The following is a 15171-nucleotide window of genomic DNA, read 5'->3' on the forward strand; positions in this document are numbered from 1 at the left end:
CCTATTTTGGACCTAAGTGAGCTGAATCTATCAGCCAGAAAGTCCAAGTTCCGGATAAGCATTGTTAAGTCTATTCTGCCTCTCTTACACAAGAATGATTGGATGTGCTCAGTGGATCTCCGGGACGCTTACTATTACATCAACTTTGCTTCTGGTTAGGGGCCAATCATTACCAGTTCAGAGCCCTGCCCTTTGAACTCAATACAGCCCCCCGGGTGCTTACCAAATGTATGTCAGCAGTAGTGGCTCACCTGCGGCTGCAGGGATTTCAGGTGTTCCCTTACCTCAATGATTGGCTCCGCATGGCAGCCATGAGGCATAGACTGTCAAATGCCATCCACTATGTCCTACTCTTGTTGAGTCAACTGGGAATTAGCCAATCTTTCAAAGTCGAATCTGGTCGCTATGCAAAAGGTTGGAGTTCACAGGAGTCCAGCTAGACTCTCTTTCAGAGATTGCAGCATTCCCATTATGCAGAGTCCAGTTGATCTGGGAGCATGTCATGCAGACCTTAAATCTTCTGCATCCTCCAGTCCAACTGATTCTTTGGACCTTAGGATCCATGGCTGCAGCCATTCAGCTTGTTCCTCTGGCAAGGTATCATATGTGGGTTTTGCAGTGGACTCCGGTCGTTCAGTGGTCCATTCTGTCTCAAGCTATGTCCGTATCCATAAAACGGACGCCTGTGTGCAAATGGCACCTTCTTTGGTTGCTTCAGTCTCAGGCTCTCATCTTAGGCAGGCCCTTTTCTCTCCCTCCACCCAAGGCCACAGTGACCATGGATGCTTCCCTGTTGGGGGTGGGGCATTTTAAGGAGAGAACTGTTCAAGGCACATGGTCCCCTGTAGAGACCAAGTTGCACAAACGTTCTAGAGATGAGAGCAGTCCTACTCAAGCTGCAAGCCTTTCAGGGCTGCCTTCCCCCGGGGATGACTGCAATTCAGATGAACATAGCAGTTGTCTGGTATAAAAACAAATGGGGGAACATGATCTTATCAGTTGTACAGAGAGGCCATGAGTGTGTGGGAATGGGAGATGCCCTCAATGCGCTTTCTCCTAGCAACGCCTATACCCGGGGATTCCAACGTTTTGGCTAACAAACTCAGCAGATCCATCTCGAGTCCTCACAAGTGGTCCCTCAATCCCACAATGGTTTCGACCACTGGGGTCAGCCATGCTGTGACCTCTGTCTCCCTTACCATCAACAAATGCAGCATGTACTTCGTGACTGAGGGATGCTTTAGTCGACAACTGGCCTCCGGGTTTCGTTTACTCATCCTCCTGTCCCTCTGATTTCCAAAGTTTTGCAGAAAGCGCATCGCCTAAGGACATCCCTGATGCTCATTGCCCCTTTTTGGCCTTATCAACCATGGTTCCCCTTCATCAGGTCTTATCTGAAGTATCCTCCCTGGATACTGGATCCCCTTTCTGGATATGATCTCCCATCCTTCAGGGCTTTCTGTTCCAAATCTTCAGACCCTTTGTCTAACCACATGGTTTCTCCAATTCCAGTGACCTTGAAACAGTCCAGGCTACCTAACCCCCCATCAGGAATATTATCTTAAATTCCCAGAAACCTTCCACCAGGAAGGTTTACAGTAGCAAATGGAAAATGTTTTCTATCTGGACTAAGAGCAAGCATTTGGATCCCTTTTCCATCTCTGTTTCAGTTACCCTCTTGTTCTTGTCCTCACTTTTTCAGGATGGGACAAGTTTCTCTACTATTAAGCTCCCAATTGGTGGCAATTTCTAATTTTCACAAAAGGAGTGAACTTGCGTTCTCTTCCAGGCTCTGTAAAGCATTCATGAAAGGAGTGTTCCTTCTCAGACCACCAGTTAAGAATCCCTCGCCTCCATGGCATTTAACCTTAGTGCTGCAGTCTCTAACTCAGAGTCCGTTTGAGCTTGCCAGTTTGTGCGATCTTAAGTTTTTGACATGGAAAACACCTGGTAGCCATTACATCGGCTAGGTGGGTTTTGGAATTGCAAGCTCTTTCAATTGCTCCTCCCTATATGGTCTTTCACAAGGACATTGCATCTCTTAGAACAAATCCATCCAACATCCTTGCTGTCCATGGTTGACTCTGAATCCAATCTGAACCAATATATCCAGTTGCCAGTTTTCTTCCCTAATTATTCCAATAAAGCAGAGTACATTCTACACACCTTGAATGTATGCAGGCAATTATAGTTTTATCTACATAGTACCAAGAAGTTTTGCAAATCAGATCTGCTCTTTGTGGCTTTTTCCTGAATAGATGTGGCCTCACGGTGGTTTCTAAGGTGACTATTTCTAAATGGATCTCTAGCTGCATTTCTACAGTCTATGCCAACAAGCATCTTGAGGTTCTGGGGAAGGTTAGGGCTTATTCAACTAGGTCCATGGCTACTTCCTCAGCCTTCATGGCGAGACTCAGCAATGATGATATTTGTGCTGCTGCCTCTTGGTCTAGTCCTCACACCTTTACATCTCATTACAAGCTGGACTTGGTTTACAGGAACAGGGCCTCCTTTGGTTCTACAGTGCTTTGGCATGTCCTTCCTTAAGGTCTCCCAGGGTGTATAGTAGCTGGGGACTCTAACCCTTCTGTGAGGAATGATGACATGGATAACATCAGATAAAAAGTTAAGTACTTAACATAACTAGGCATCTCTGTTATCCTATGTCATTATTCCTCATGTTTCCCTCCTGCCATCCCCCTTACTTGTTGGATTTTCTGAGGAATTTGGAGTGTAGTGGGTCTAGGACTCCCGTTTTTCCCTCTTTGATTAACCTTCCTAGCTTTCTTAGCAAAATCGATCTGACGGTTGGAGGGCAGCAGGGTATTATGGGAGAGGAAGGAGCTTGAGCCTTGGATCTGTCTATGCTAAAATTTGCCGGATCAGATCTGATATCGGTTCAAAGGCCCTTCTGTGAGGAATAATGACATAGGATAACACAGTTATAGTAAGTACATAACTTTTCAAATAATCCCATATTAAACCATAGCATGAGTTAAACAGAAAAGAAAACAACCATAACAGTTTCTATTATTGTTGTCATGCAGTATACTTCTGTTCTCTTTTTAAAAGATTTGTCATTAACTTCAGCCTTACATAAATGCATAAATTCTTGCCTTCCCTTAAAGATCACACTTCTTTCTTGATATTATTTTGCATGTATTGCACCCACACATTTTTTTTTAATTTGCTCATTCCACTTTTCTAAAGAACCCACCTCTAATTCTTTTAACTCCTTTTATCTACTTTACCATATGCACAACTTCTGTTATGTGCCTAGTATAGATTCTGATTTCCAGTTTATAGTCCTTGCTTTTGGCAGCCAATACCATTAAACTTAGTAAGGAGTTGCCATGTTTAGACAATTCAGATCATGTACCCCAGTTCAACAAAATAATTTCATAATTCACTACCACTGGCTCTCTCAACAGTTCTGTCAAAGTACACAACAGGAAATTTAAAAAAAAAGATATATTTTAACATGTTACATTTTCTAAAAGCATATCTCCGATTACTGCTCTCTTCCCCCACTGCATCTGAAGCATTTGCTATCTACCAGAGGATAAAATCTTTTGAAAACTACTGGGGATATGAAATACCTATGTAAACAATTTCTTGCAAAGATCCTGGACTTTGCATGCTTCATAGCTGCTCTTCTCATTGTTCTTAAGCATGTTTCTTCTTGTGAAAAACATCAGGATGAATTGAGAGGGTTTTTTTTTGTTAAATGAGGGGGAAATAGACATCACCTATTATCACTTGAACCTGGAAACGGGATAATCACTGGATAGGAAACATGACATTTTTCTTAACAGAGTTGATGATGAATGAATGGGACTTCCCCTTTAGATACATGGATTATGTGAAGAATGCTAGGGTTAAAATATAGGACACGTGGAAACCTACAGAAACCAAAGGATGACAAAATGAAGTTCAGAAGAAATATGCGTTGGGGAAAATGAAAGCTAAAGTGACTATTAGCAAGCAAGTGTGCTAGATCTTTTTAAACAGGTCCTCATATTAAGGTAAGACTTTTGCTAAATGAAAGAATGACCACACAATGGACTGTTTAACGGTCTCCACTAAACACTATGCAAGCTTCTTTATTTCTGCCATCAACACTGTTTACTAGATTCCATTTGAGATCTCCAAGATCTGTATATATTAAAGATTTTAATGAATACCATTTTTCACAGCACTGTAGCAAAAGCAAATTCACTAATTCACCAACTGTTTGCTATTTCACAAATTAAACTCAACTTGTTCAACACTGACTTCCAACAGCTGAAAAGCTGTTGTCAATGTTCAAAAATCACATCATGTAGCTACAAATCAAATAAACTACACATACAGTTTCTCAAGTATAAAAAAAACTATTTCAAACTGATTCTGCACTTAAGGCTGTTCAGTTTTTTTAATTACTTCTTGTACCAGAAATGCTGCTGCATGCCGAGAGGTACTGTTAAATGTTTCACACTGAGTAGTCCTAATGTGAATAATGTGTAACTGGCTAAAATGATTCCATTGCTTATGACTGCTGCTGGATGGACTAATATACCCCTTACTTATGTTGCAGTGACCTCAGAATTATTTGTATTAACAGGTTAAGTGTACGGGAACTGCAAATGATGCCTGTGTCAAAGAATGGGGGAAGAGGGGTTGTGTTTTGCAGAGTAATTCATTCTGTGATGTATTAACCTAGATTCTATAACCAATGTTTAAAAAAATGGTATTACTGGCACTAAAATATTTCGCAACGTGAGGATAACAGAAGCAGTTTTGCAACCTTTTTAGAAGTTTATGTGAAGCTGTTAGCCCAGCATTTTCACTCAGACTTGCATATGGTCCATCAATCCTCCTGCCAAAAAAATTTGTAGCTATACTTTAAGTGCATACAAAAAAGACCTCATTATAACTTAAATCCAGACCAATAAACAAAACGAATGCAATTACAATAATAGTAACAACTGATGATGAAAAAGTCAGCACAAAATATGGTAGATTAGGAACAGCAGAAAGGCATGCTAACACACTGACCTGCAACTATGAGAAAAAGTAACTAGGCCAAATAAAGGTTAAATTATAAGCCGTGATATACAGTTTTCTTTGCTAAACAGACTCTAAATAAAATTTGAGTTTACCTGGTTGACAAAGGGAACTAAAGCATACTACTTTGGAGAAACATCCCAAAAATACCCAAAGAAACAAACTACTGGACTGTAGGTTCAGACAAAAATGGTAGTAAATGTACTTTAAAAGTGAACTTTAACATGCCGTACAATCAAGAAGATAACAAAGGCTAGTGTTTTAATACCCACCTGAAATATCACTTCAGGCATGAAAGCTAGTGTGTGTGTGTGTGTGTGTGTGTGTATGTAGGGGGGCATTCATGACTGATGTATATAGGCTAGAGTTTCTAAAAATTCTGTTAATAAAAATCAGAATAATATAATATTTTGGAGTCTTGGTGGAGGAAAACAAACACAGCACAATGAAAATCCAACTCCCACTCTAACACTATAATTAAAACATGACTGATAAAGCAAGCTACAGATGTACACACAGACAGGAATTGTCCAGTTACCTTTCAGGCTAGGGAAAGGATTGTTCTTGTCTCGTCCAGTTCTGCTTGGCAGTGCCAGATTTGATAGACTGAAGCTGGTGCTGTGGTTTTTATACAAATTGCCTGGAGGAAAACACACAAAAATTAAAATGCGCACCAGGCATACATTATCCTCTACAAGTAACACATAATCAAATGAGTGGTAATGTAGTATGCAAGGTAAAAAAAAAAAGTTATTTCCTTGTAACATGAACCATGCATATCACTATCCCAATCAACTTTCTGTTTCTGCTAAGCAGAGATCTGTAGCATCTGCCACTGTGCTGTCAACATGTGGTTAAACCTCATAATAGCAAAAAGGCAACTGTCACACCAGAAACTACTATAAATACCATGATGACACTGCTGCATCTTCCAAGACAAAGACACATCTAGAACATCTGCCATTTATTTCACCAGCAAAAATTGCATTTGCTATTACAACAATGTGGTCTTCACACTGACAACAGCAGGATGCAAGTGTCTCATCTATAGAGATCAAGATGTATTGTCAATTGTCATGGCAACACCACAGCTACATTATCGAATACCACAGGGTGAGAAAGTGTACCTACTGTCAGGATGTTTGGCACCTGCCATGGTATTAGCAGGATGTGGGGCACCCTCCAAACAGTGCCTGAATCTGTGAAATCTTTCATTCTATCAGCAGAAGGCACATCATCTTCCACAAAAAGCTTGAGACACTGGTCGTGACAGCAGTGGCATTGATGTCATCATAAATTACATCATCATCTAAGCCATCTTTTATGAACAGTTATGGTAGCTATTGTATATGGCAGCCACCTTAACCAGCAACTTTTTTTCTTTACATCAATACTGTATACTGTCTTCAAGAAACACACCATGATCTGTACTAATGGCACATACTGCAGCCACATCTGCTTCATTTGAGGTAACTGCTCCAGCTGTAAAGTTTGTTTTCATAATACATTTGCTAACATTTGCCATCATTATACTCTTATCTGCGATGTTTACCTTAAAACACCAGCTGTCCTCTGCATTCAGCTATACAGAGGTATTCTGTCTTATGTCTAAAAAAACAAAGCATGATACATCTCCCCAAACAGTACAAGAACTGGAGGTATGTACCCTGACATTTCAATAAGATAATGATCAGGTAAACTGCATTTTCGCATCTAGACTTGATGACATAATCCACATAAACAGCATGCAACTTGAACCACTCAAATGTAAAGACCACAACTACGGCATTAAACTAGAAAGGAAGCTACTAGTTCTGCTGGTAATTAGTAGGGTAGCACAAAATTCTTACCTTATTTTGGTACGTGTCCCTTTAATACCAGAATGTACAATTTATTCACTGATCACACATGGTGGCATATGCCCTAATCAGAGTAAACCTTAACATAGACGCTAGGACAGTGCACTGCCATATGCCTAGAACTATTTGCTGGGAAGGTAACATAACTGCCCTGACTACAGCGGAGTGGATAGCACTCCTCCTTGCAATACTCAGGGGGGAAACAGCACATTGTATAATCCACTGTACACAACCTATTACAGCACATGCATTTAAGCATTTCACTACCATAATTCAGGATAAAATTTGGAATGTGACTGTACTACAAATCAGAAAAGTACAGTTGTGTACACTTACTATAAATGTAGATGTTCGAGTGTATTCATTTTTACAGTCATTACATTTGGGTAATCCTGCTGGCAGGTTGCCCTCAGTCAGCCTGAATTCCAAAGTCCTGGGTCCTGCATCGGCTGCTGTCGCCCCTTCCCTGACGTCGAGTCGTCAGGGGTACAAAAGATGCGGCTAACACCATTTTCTTTAGTTTTTCTTGCCCCAGATGTCAGGTGCTCCCTAAAAGGGTAGCCAAAATTTATATATATATATCAATACATGTACCAAAATAAACTTTACCTTCATCTACAAGCAAATACACCACATAGGTTGTATTAATCAGAGAAGGAAGGATAGGTTCCATTAGAAGAAAGGGGGATGGCAGGTGGGTAACCTGGACTGCAACAGTGAATACACTCGAACATTTACATTTATGGTAAGTTTACAAAACTGTACTATGTTCTTTGTGTTTCACTGTTGCAGTCATTACATTTGGGTAGAGTCCCAAAGCTATGGATGGGAGGCTGGAGCTAAACACCATTAGGAGCGGCTATGAGGCCCTGCAGAACTGCAGTGGCAAAGCCTGCACTGGATTTAGAGTAGAGTGACAGATGACAGTGCTTTGTAAAGGTGTGCACTGAACTCCAAGTAGCAGCCTCTAAAATGTCCTTGGTTGGTACTCCCCTGAGAAAGGCTGCTGAAGTGGCTGCAGCTCTGGCTGAATGTGGCCTAATGCCCTTCGGCACTGGCTTGCCATGGTGTAAGTAGCAGAACCAAATGCAGTGGCCTATCCACTTTGAAATGGTCTGCTTTGAAATAGCCTTTCCTTGTGATCCTGCAGCATATGCCACTAGTAATTGCTCTGTCTTTCTGAAAACTTTGGTTCTGTCCAAGTAGAATCTAAGCTGTCTGTGTACGCCCAAAGAATGCAGAATTCTCTCCCCCTTGTTCTGTGGATTTGGATAAAAAGTTAGCAGATGAATAGTTTGGTTAAGAGCCACACTGGACACCACCTTAGGCATAAATGTCAACAAAAACGACGACAGATAGCTCACCTAGGCTAATGCTACAAACAAATTGTTTGTAGAAATTAAGCTGGATAACGCTGTCTGCTGAAGACAATACAAAATTCCCTTTAAAAGTGAGTTTTAATATATCCACAACTAAAAAAGTAAATAAAAGTCCCTTTTTCATTTACAAACGATAAGCGCATTCAAGAAAATCTTCATCAGATCATTAAAAGAAGTGGGACATTCAACTTACTTAAGTAAAAGTTTTTCAATTAATTAACCAATGAAAGTCTGAGGATCTTAAATGTACCCAATCGGTTATTTTATTTACATTTTTAATTGTGGATATATTAAAACTCACTTTTAAAGGGAATTTTGTATGGTCTTCAGCAGACAGTGTTATCCAGCTTCATTTCTACAAACAATTCATTTGTAGCATTAGCCTAGGTAAGCTGTCATTTTTGTTGTTTTCTGTATTCGGCAGTAAAACCTCAGCAGTGGGAAGATATATTTTTTACTTAGGGAGACCCTGTCTGGATAAAAAATTATAAAAGGTTCCACAGCCATCAGTGCCTGTAGCTCTGAAACTTGTCTTGCAGAAGTTATTGCTAGGAGCAGAACTGTTTTCCAAGATAACTTTAAATCAGCAGTAGCAGCTGGCTCAAAAAGAGGCAGGGTGAGTTTTTCCAAGACATAGTTGAGGTCCCATGCAGGCATTGGTGATCTCCTTGGAGGTCTTAAATTTTTGGCTCCTCTGAGTTACTGTTTTAATAACGGATGAGAAAAGATTGGTGGCTCTAAATTGTAATGAGCCGAAATGGCAGAGGCATGAATTTTAATAGATTAAAAAGATAGGCCTTTGTCCAGCATCTCAGTTAAGTATTGCAAAATCTGAGGAATATTTGGCACAGCTGTATCAGTTCCTTGTGCAAGGTTCCAAGCACAGACTCTCTTTCATTTTCCAGCTTAAGATTTTCTAGTACTAGGCCTTCTGGCCTCAAAAATGACATCCATCACAGCTTTACTGAGAGATGTGTTTTGAATGACTACATTATCCGCCATGCTGCCAGGTTTTAAAGTCCTGAGTTGGCTGAACAGGATCTGGTTGTTTTGCTGGGACAGTAGATGAGGTATTTAAGGTAAGGTCCAAGTTGGGCATTGAGACAAGTTCTTTAGGATTGGAAACCAGTACTGGCGGGGCCAGTCTGGGGCAATCAGTATCATTTTTGGCTTTTCCTGTCTGACCTTTAGGTGTACCCTGGGGAGGAGAGGCAGTGGAGGAAAGGCATATACTGATAGGTTTTTCCAGCTTAAAGATAGGGCATCCACTTTCCATGCTCGTCTGTGATAAGTCATCATGCAGAATCTTTTTAGTTGGTAGTTGTGAGGGGAGGCAAATAGATCTATGTCTGAGCATCCCCATTTCCTTGTTATCATGCTGACGACTTGTGGATCCAGCTAACACTCGTGGGGATCCATGAGATTTATGCTTAGTTCGTCTGCCAGAGTATTTTTCCTTCCTGGCAGGAATTGTGCCTGCAGATGTACTTGGTAAGTTAATGCTGTGTCCCACAAAGTCATAGCTAGTCTGCAAAGGAGGTAAGAATGTGTGCCCCCCTGCTTGTTTATATACCACATGACCATGGTGTTGTCTGTCTTTATCAGTAGTTGTCCCGGATGAAGTAGGTCCTTGAAGGCTGTCAGGGCATTCTGAACAGCTAGCATTTCTTTTTGATTGATATGTAGATGCATTTGGGTTGAGGACCATGTGCCCTGAATGCATCTTTCTGCCATGTGGGCCCCCCAGGCATAATCTTTCTGATGCATCCGTTGTTAGTGTATGCCTGGCTGGGGGTAATGTGAATGGCTGTCCCTTGTTTTGGTGACAAGCCTTTGCCAACCATCAAAACTCCTGTTGTAGGCAGGGAATGAGAGTAATCATTGTTTCCAGGCTGTGGCAATGTTGAGTCCAAACACTTTTTAGGTACCATTGAAGTTTCCTCATATGCAGTCTTGCATATGGAATTAGTAAGGATGCAGGATGCCAAGAAGCCCAAAGCCTGCAGAATTTTTCTTGCAGATAACTGGGCCTTTGTTGCCAACATTTTGATATAGGTAGTCAGTTGCCTTTGTTTGTCTGGCGTGAGATAAGCCATCTGGGCAGTTGTATATAAGCTTGCACCCAGGAATATTATCTCTTGAGAGGGTACTAGTTCTGATTTCTTTCGTTGACTGTGTACCCTAGGCATGTTAGAAGTCTCTTAACAAACGTGAGATGCTGTAGAAGAATGTCCTTGTTCTCTGCTTGAATTAGGCAGTCGTCCAAGTAAGGATATATTTGTATTCCTCTGTCTGCAGAATGCGATTACTCATGCCAGGCACTTTGTAAAGACCCTGGGCGCAGTAGATAAACCAAAGGGCAGAGCAGAGAATTGGTACTGCATTGAGCCAGCTTTGAATCTGAGGTATCATCTGCATAATTGTCTGATTGGGACATGCAAGTATGCCTCTTTTAGGTCTAGAGTTACTAGCCAAGCGTTCTTGCCCAGCATGGGCAGAAGCTGCTGCAAAGTCATCATCTTGACTTTTGGTATATCCAGGAATGTGCTCAGAATAGATAGGTCCAGTATTGGTCTCCAGGTCTTGTCTTTTCTGGGTACCAATAACAGTCGAGTAAAAACCTTGTCCCTGCTCTTGCCCTGGAACTTGCTGAATGGCCCCCATGTTCACATGGGTTGAGACTTGTTTTTGTGCCTCTGCCCATTGATTTTTTGGCAGATCTGGCAAACCGTTTGTGTTTGGCAGGGTATGGAAATGGAACTTGTACCCTTGTGACACGATATTTAGAACCCACTTGTCCTGGGGGTTCTAAATATCGTCCTAATTTTCCTTCTAAGGGTGCTGCTTGGTGTAGGCAGGGGGAAGTCATTGGGACTACTTCCTGTATGGTTGTGATTTGTCTTCTCCAACGACTGGAGGTAGAAGCACCCCATTTGCTTTGACCTGTAAGAACCTTGCGCCTGGGATCTGCCTATAGGGCATCTGGATCTGCCCCTTTGAGGTCTGTATGACACAGGAAGGGACCAATTCTTTGTAGGCCAGTGTCTACTAAACCTAGGTGGCTGTACTTGTAAAAAATCTTAGACAGTTGGCATAGATTTAGCTTTGTCCTCCATTTTCTTTAACACCTCCTCTGTCTTAACACCAAACAAAGTATCATGCTGTAAAGGGGCATCTAAAATTAAATTTTGACATGATCAGGTAGATTTTGTTCCTTTAACCAAGCATGCCTCCTAATTACAGAACCCGTAACTGCGGTCTTGCAGGAGACCTCCAAAGAATCAAAGCCACACTGCAAATTATGCTTTCCAACTTGTTCAGCTGCATGCAATAAATCCTGCATTTCCTTGTTTTCTGCACATTCAGAGTTTAATAACATTTTCTGTTTAAGCAATGCCATGACATGTTGCTGATATTTAAGCATATGAAACTGACAGTTTAAGGCCCTTATAGCCAAGGTAGCAGATGTGTAAAACTTTTTTCCCCATCTATCCAGTGCCCTAGAATCTGTCAGAGGGGGTAGGGTTTTTTGCAGTGGAAGCCTCAACTCATTTGGGACCCTGTGAAATAGTTTCTGGGTCTGCAGCAGGGTTTTTAAAAAGGAATTTATGAGAATCAGGAACCCTGTAATATCTGTCAGGCTTAACAGGAGATGGAGGTAAGGAGTCAGGGGTAAGCCTAGACTCCAAAAACACATCATCTACAATAACTAACACAGGTGGAATGGCTAGTGGTCTGTGCTGAGGTAGTAAAAGGAAATCCATAAGCCTCTTTTTAGATTCTGAAAAATCTTGGCTCTCCCAGTGGAAATGCTCCCTCAAGGTATGCAAGGTTTCCCCAAAAGAATAGTCCTTTGGAGGAGAAGCTGAAGGTATAGATTCTTCAGCATCAGAATCCTCATGGGGGGGGGGGGGGGGATATTCCTGATGAGAACAGGAATCAGAAGAAATAGAGACCTGATATGAAGATTCATAGTCAGTCTCTTGCCTAGGCCTCTTATTAGGAGGGGGATGGGAACCCCTGATCAAGGTAATAAAGTCTTCGGTCATTTTGAGCATCTGTTTTTTGGGCATAGAGGCCTGTCCACGTGGCTCTTGAGTTTGTTTCTTTGCTTTAGAAGGTGCTTTAGTCTTTGCCTTTAAAGCCAAGGTTGGGTTAATGTAAAGATGTTTAGGCCTGAATACACCCTCAGAAGCCGGTGCCTGCTCAGCAGTTTCGGACCCATCTGAAGCAAAAGTATCTGAGGCTCCAATATTTTGAGTTTCCAGCGGCAGGGCCGACACCACGTGGGTGTCGGTAGCAGCCTGTGACTCTAAAGTAGCGGGCGTCAGAGGCTGCGAAAGCGCCTGAGAACTGGCGAACTGGCAAATGGCTCAGGAGAAGCTTCGTCGCAGGTTTTGGGCCTCAGTTGTGTCTCTCTCTCTCCTTTTCTTTGCGTTTTTTGTGAACTCCAGTAGTCGGATGGCTATCCGACGACATTTCTGGATAATTAAACCAGCGTCCAAAATAGTTTAAAGCAAAATCATACCGACGATTAATAGTGCGTTGGTTAAATCTAGTACAAAACCAACAACCAGCAACGTTGTGATCAGGGCCTAGGCAAGGAATACAGTACAAATGAAAGTCCTTATGAGGTATTTGCTTTCCACAAGAAATACAATTATTAACTTTTTCTGACATCAGTCTCGAGCAAGAAAAAAGTTTCCACAAAGGAGTACTTAACTTTTTTGAAGACTTCGGATCTGAAACTCGAACAAGAAAATCTCAGGAGTCGGCCGACTGGCACTAGCAAACTGTTTCTGATTTGGGCACCGCGCAGCAAGAAAGACAGAAGAAAATGGCGTCGGCCGCATCTTTTATACCCCTGACGTCACGGAAGAAGCTAGAGCAACCGACGCAGGACCCAGGACTTTGGAATTCAGGCCGACTGAGGGCAACCAGCCAGCAGGATTACCCAAATGTAATGACTGCAACAGTGAAACATGAAGAACATCTACATACCTGAAGTAAGAATTCTATGCAGTCTCAGCCCTGTGTTGAATTAGAATTGAAATAATCATCAGAGAAGGGGAGGACCTAAACAGCTGATTACTAGTCACCCCTCTTCTCTTGGGAGGGAGTACTGTAGAATTTATCTGGTAGCCAACATTTCAGTTAGGACTGGATGGGACAGCAGGAACACCCCTGTGAGGACGCCAAGACCGAGATCAGCATCAGGGCACACGTTTCTCAGCGTAAGAAAAATTTGCGCATGGACACCAGTGCACTCCTGATGTGGAGGGAGAAGGGGACTGTGGTTAGGGCATAAAAAAGTACAGACACTGCAGTGGGAAACTTGAAGAATTCACTACACAGTCTAACTCCAGACAGCAGATAAGGTGGTCAACAATGAAGAGATTCTCCATGTCACCTGGCTGGCAAGATGAGGGACAATAGGTAAGCGTGTGTATTTGTGTGCGTGCGCGTGCGTGTATGTTTATACATACATATTTCTTTTTTTTTTTTATTTACTGACATTTCACTACCAGAAACTCTGAATGGGTAGGAGCCCATTTACAGTGGAGGCCAAGGGAGAAAAGCTTCAAAGTGTTACAAAACATTTTAAGAATAATTTTACAGTCTAAGAATAATACAAAAAACAAATTAAAAAAAATTATACTAAATTAAACATAATATGAAAACATTGGTTAAGAATAGGGACAAGTTACATGACAATGATTTAATAGCTAGAAAAATTTGAGCCAATTAAGAGAGAATTTAAATATAAGTTAGTATAATACAAACAGGAATTGCAATAAGAAGTGAGAGAAACAGAAAAGCAGGCTTATACAACACTTAGAGAGAAAGCCAAGGGAGAGAAACTGATAGAAGCAAGGAAGTGAGTGAAGATGGGAGAGTAATGAGATGTAAGGTATGCATACGTATTTGTTCACATTAAGATATATAATTTATCCTAGTGCTGAGCAAAAACAGGACAATCTTTTGTCTAGGAAGCCTTTCAGAATGGTTTTGGAGGATTACTGACTTGAAGTATAAGAGATAAGGCCTTCAAGTCCTTATCAACATATCATAAGTACAGACAATTCTCGGCAGATATGACAGATATATTCCTCATTAATCTTGTTAACATATCTTGACTCTTCGTTGCCCAGGAAGAAGAGTTTGATCAATCCTCCTTTGAATAATTTTTTAACTACTTTTTTAAGGGTCTGTGAGGAGGATTTTAGAAATGCTGTAGCTTCCAATTCCACTATTAAATGGTTCAATTTATCCATTGATGAGAGTAAAGCCTTATCTGACTTGACTCATGATGGGAATGTGAGAGTCATGAAGGCGGATAAGGGTACTGGTATAGTGGTTATGGAACAACAAAGATATGTTAACAAGATTAATTAGGAACTTGACAACAATGATTTTTATGAAAATGTGTCTCCTGATACTGTGTACTCTAACTTTGAACGTATTGATAAAAAGTTAAAGTCCTTACTGGAAGGTTCAAGTATTACAGAGGAAGAATTTGAGTTTACGTCTTCACCTAACCTGTGCTTAGCCAAACTTTTTGGCATCCCTAAGGTCCACAAGAATGAAAGGGATCCTCCGTTCAGATTAATTGCTTCTAATAAATGCTCAAAAACAGAGAACATTTCACATTACATTGATTTTGTCTTAAATCCCTTGGTACAGGTCACCCCCCACTATATTAAAGATTCGTGGGACTTCTTAAATATGTTGTTTGATATTGATGTGGATTTCTCTAAATGCATTTTGGTTACATTGGATGTAGTTGCTTTGTATACACGCATTCCCCATACTGAAGGATTGAATTATGTTAAACATTTTTTGTTTAAATATGTTAAATTTCCCAAAAAGAGGATTCAGACTTTAAA

The 15171-nt window shown here is 41.1% G+C and overlaps 1 protein-coding gene across 1 annotated transcript in view; it reads right to left on the reverse strand.

The window, feature by feature from the left end:
- Positions 1-15171, reverse strand: part of MADD (MAP kinase activating death domain) — a 2427721-nt gene that overhangs the window by 1156193 nt on the left and 1256357 nt on the right. The window contains exon 16 of the mRNA XM_044082094.1: positions 5585-5686. Within this exon, the coding sequence (XP_043938029.1) occupies positions 5585-5686 (102 nt within the window). The remainder of the gene's footprint in view (positions 1-5584; positions 5687-15171) is intronic.

Source organism: Protopterus annectens, chromosome 9.part0 (assembly GCF_019279795.1).
Source record: "Protopterus annectens isolate FY-2018-M chromosome 9.part0, PAN1.0, whole genome shotgun sequence".
Classification (NCBI taxonomy): Eukaryota; Metazoa; Chordata; order Ceratodontiformes; family Protopteridae; genus Protopterus; species Protopterus annectens.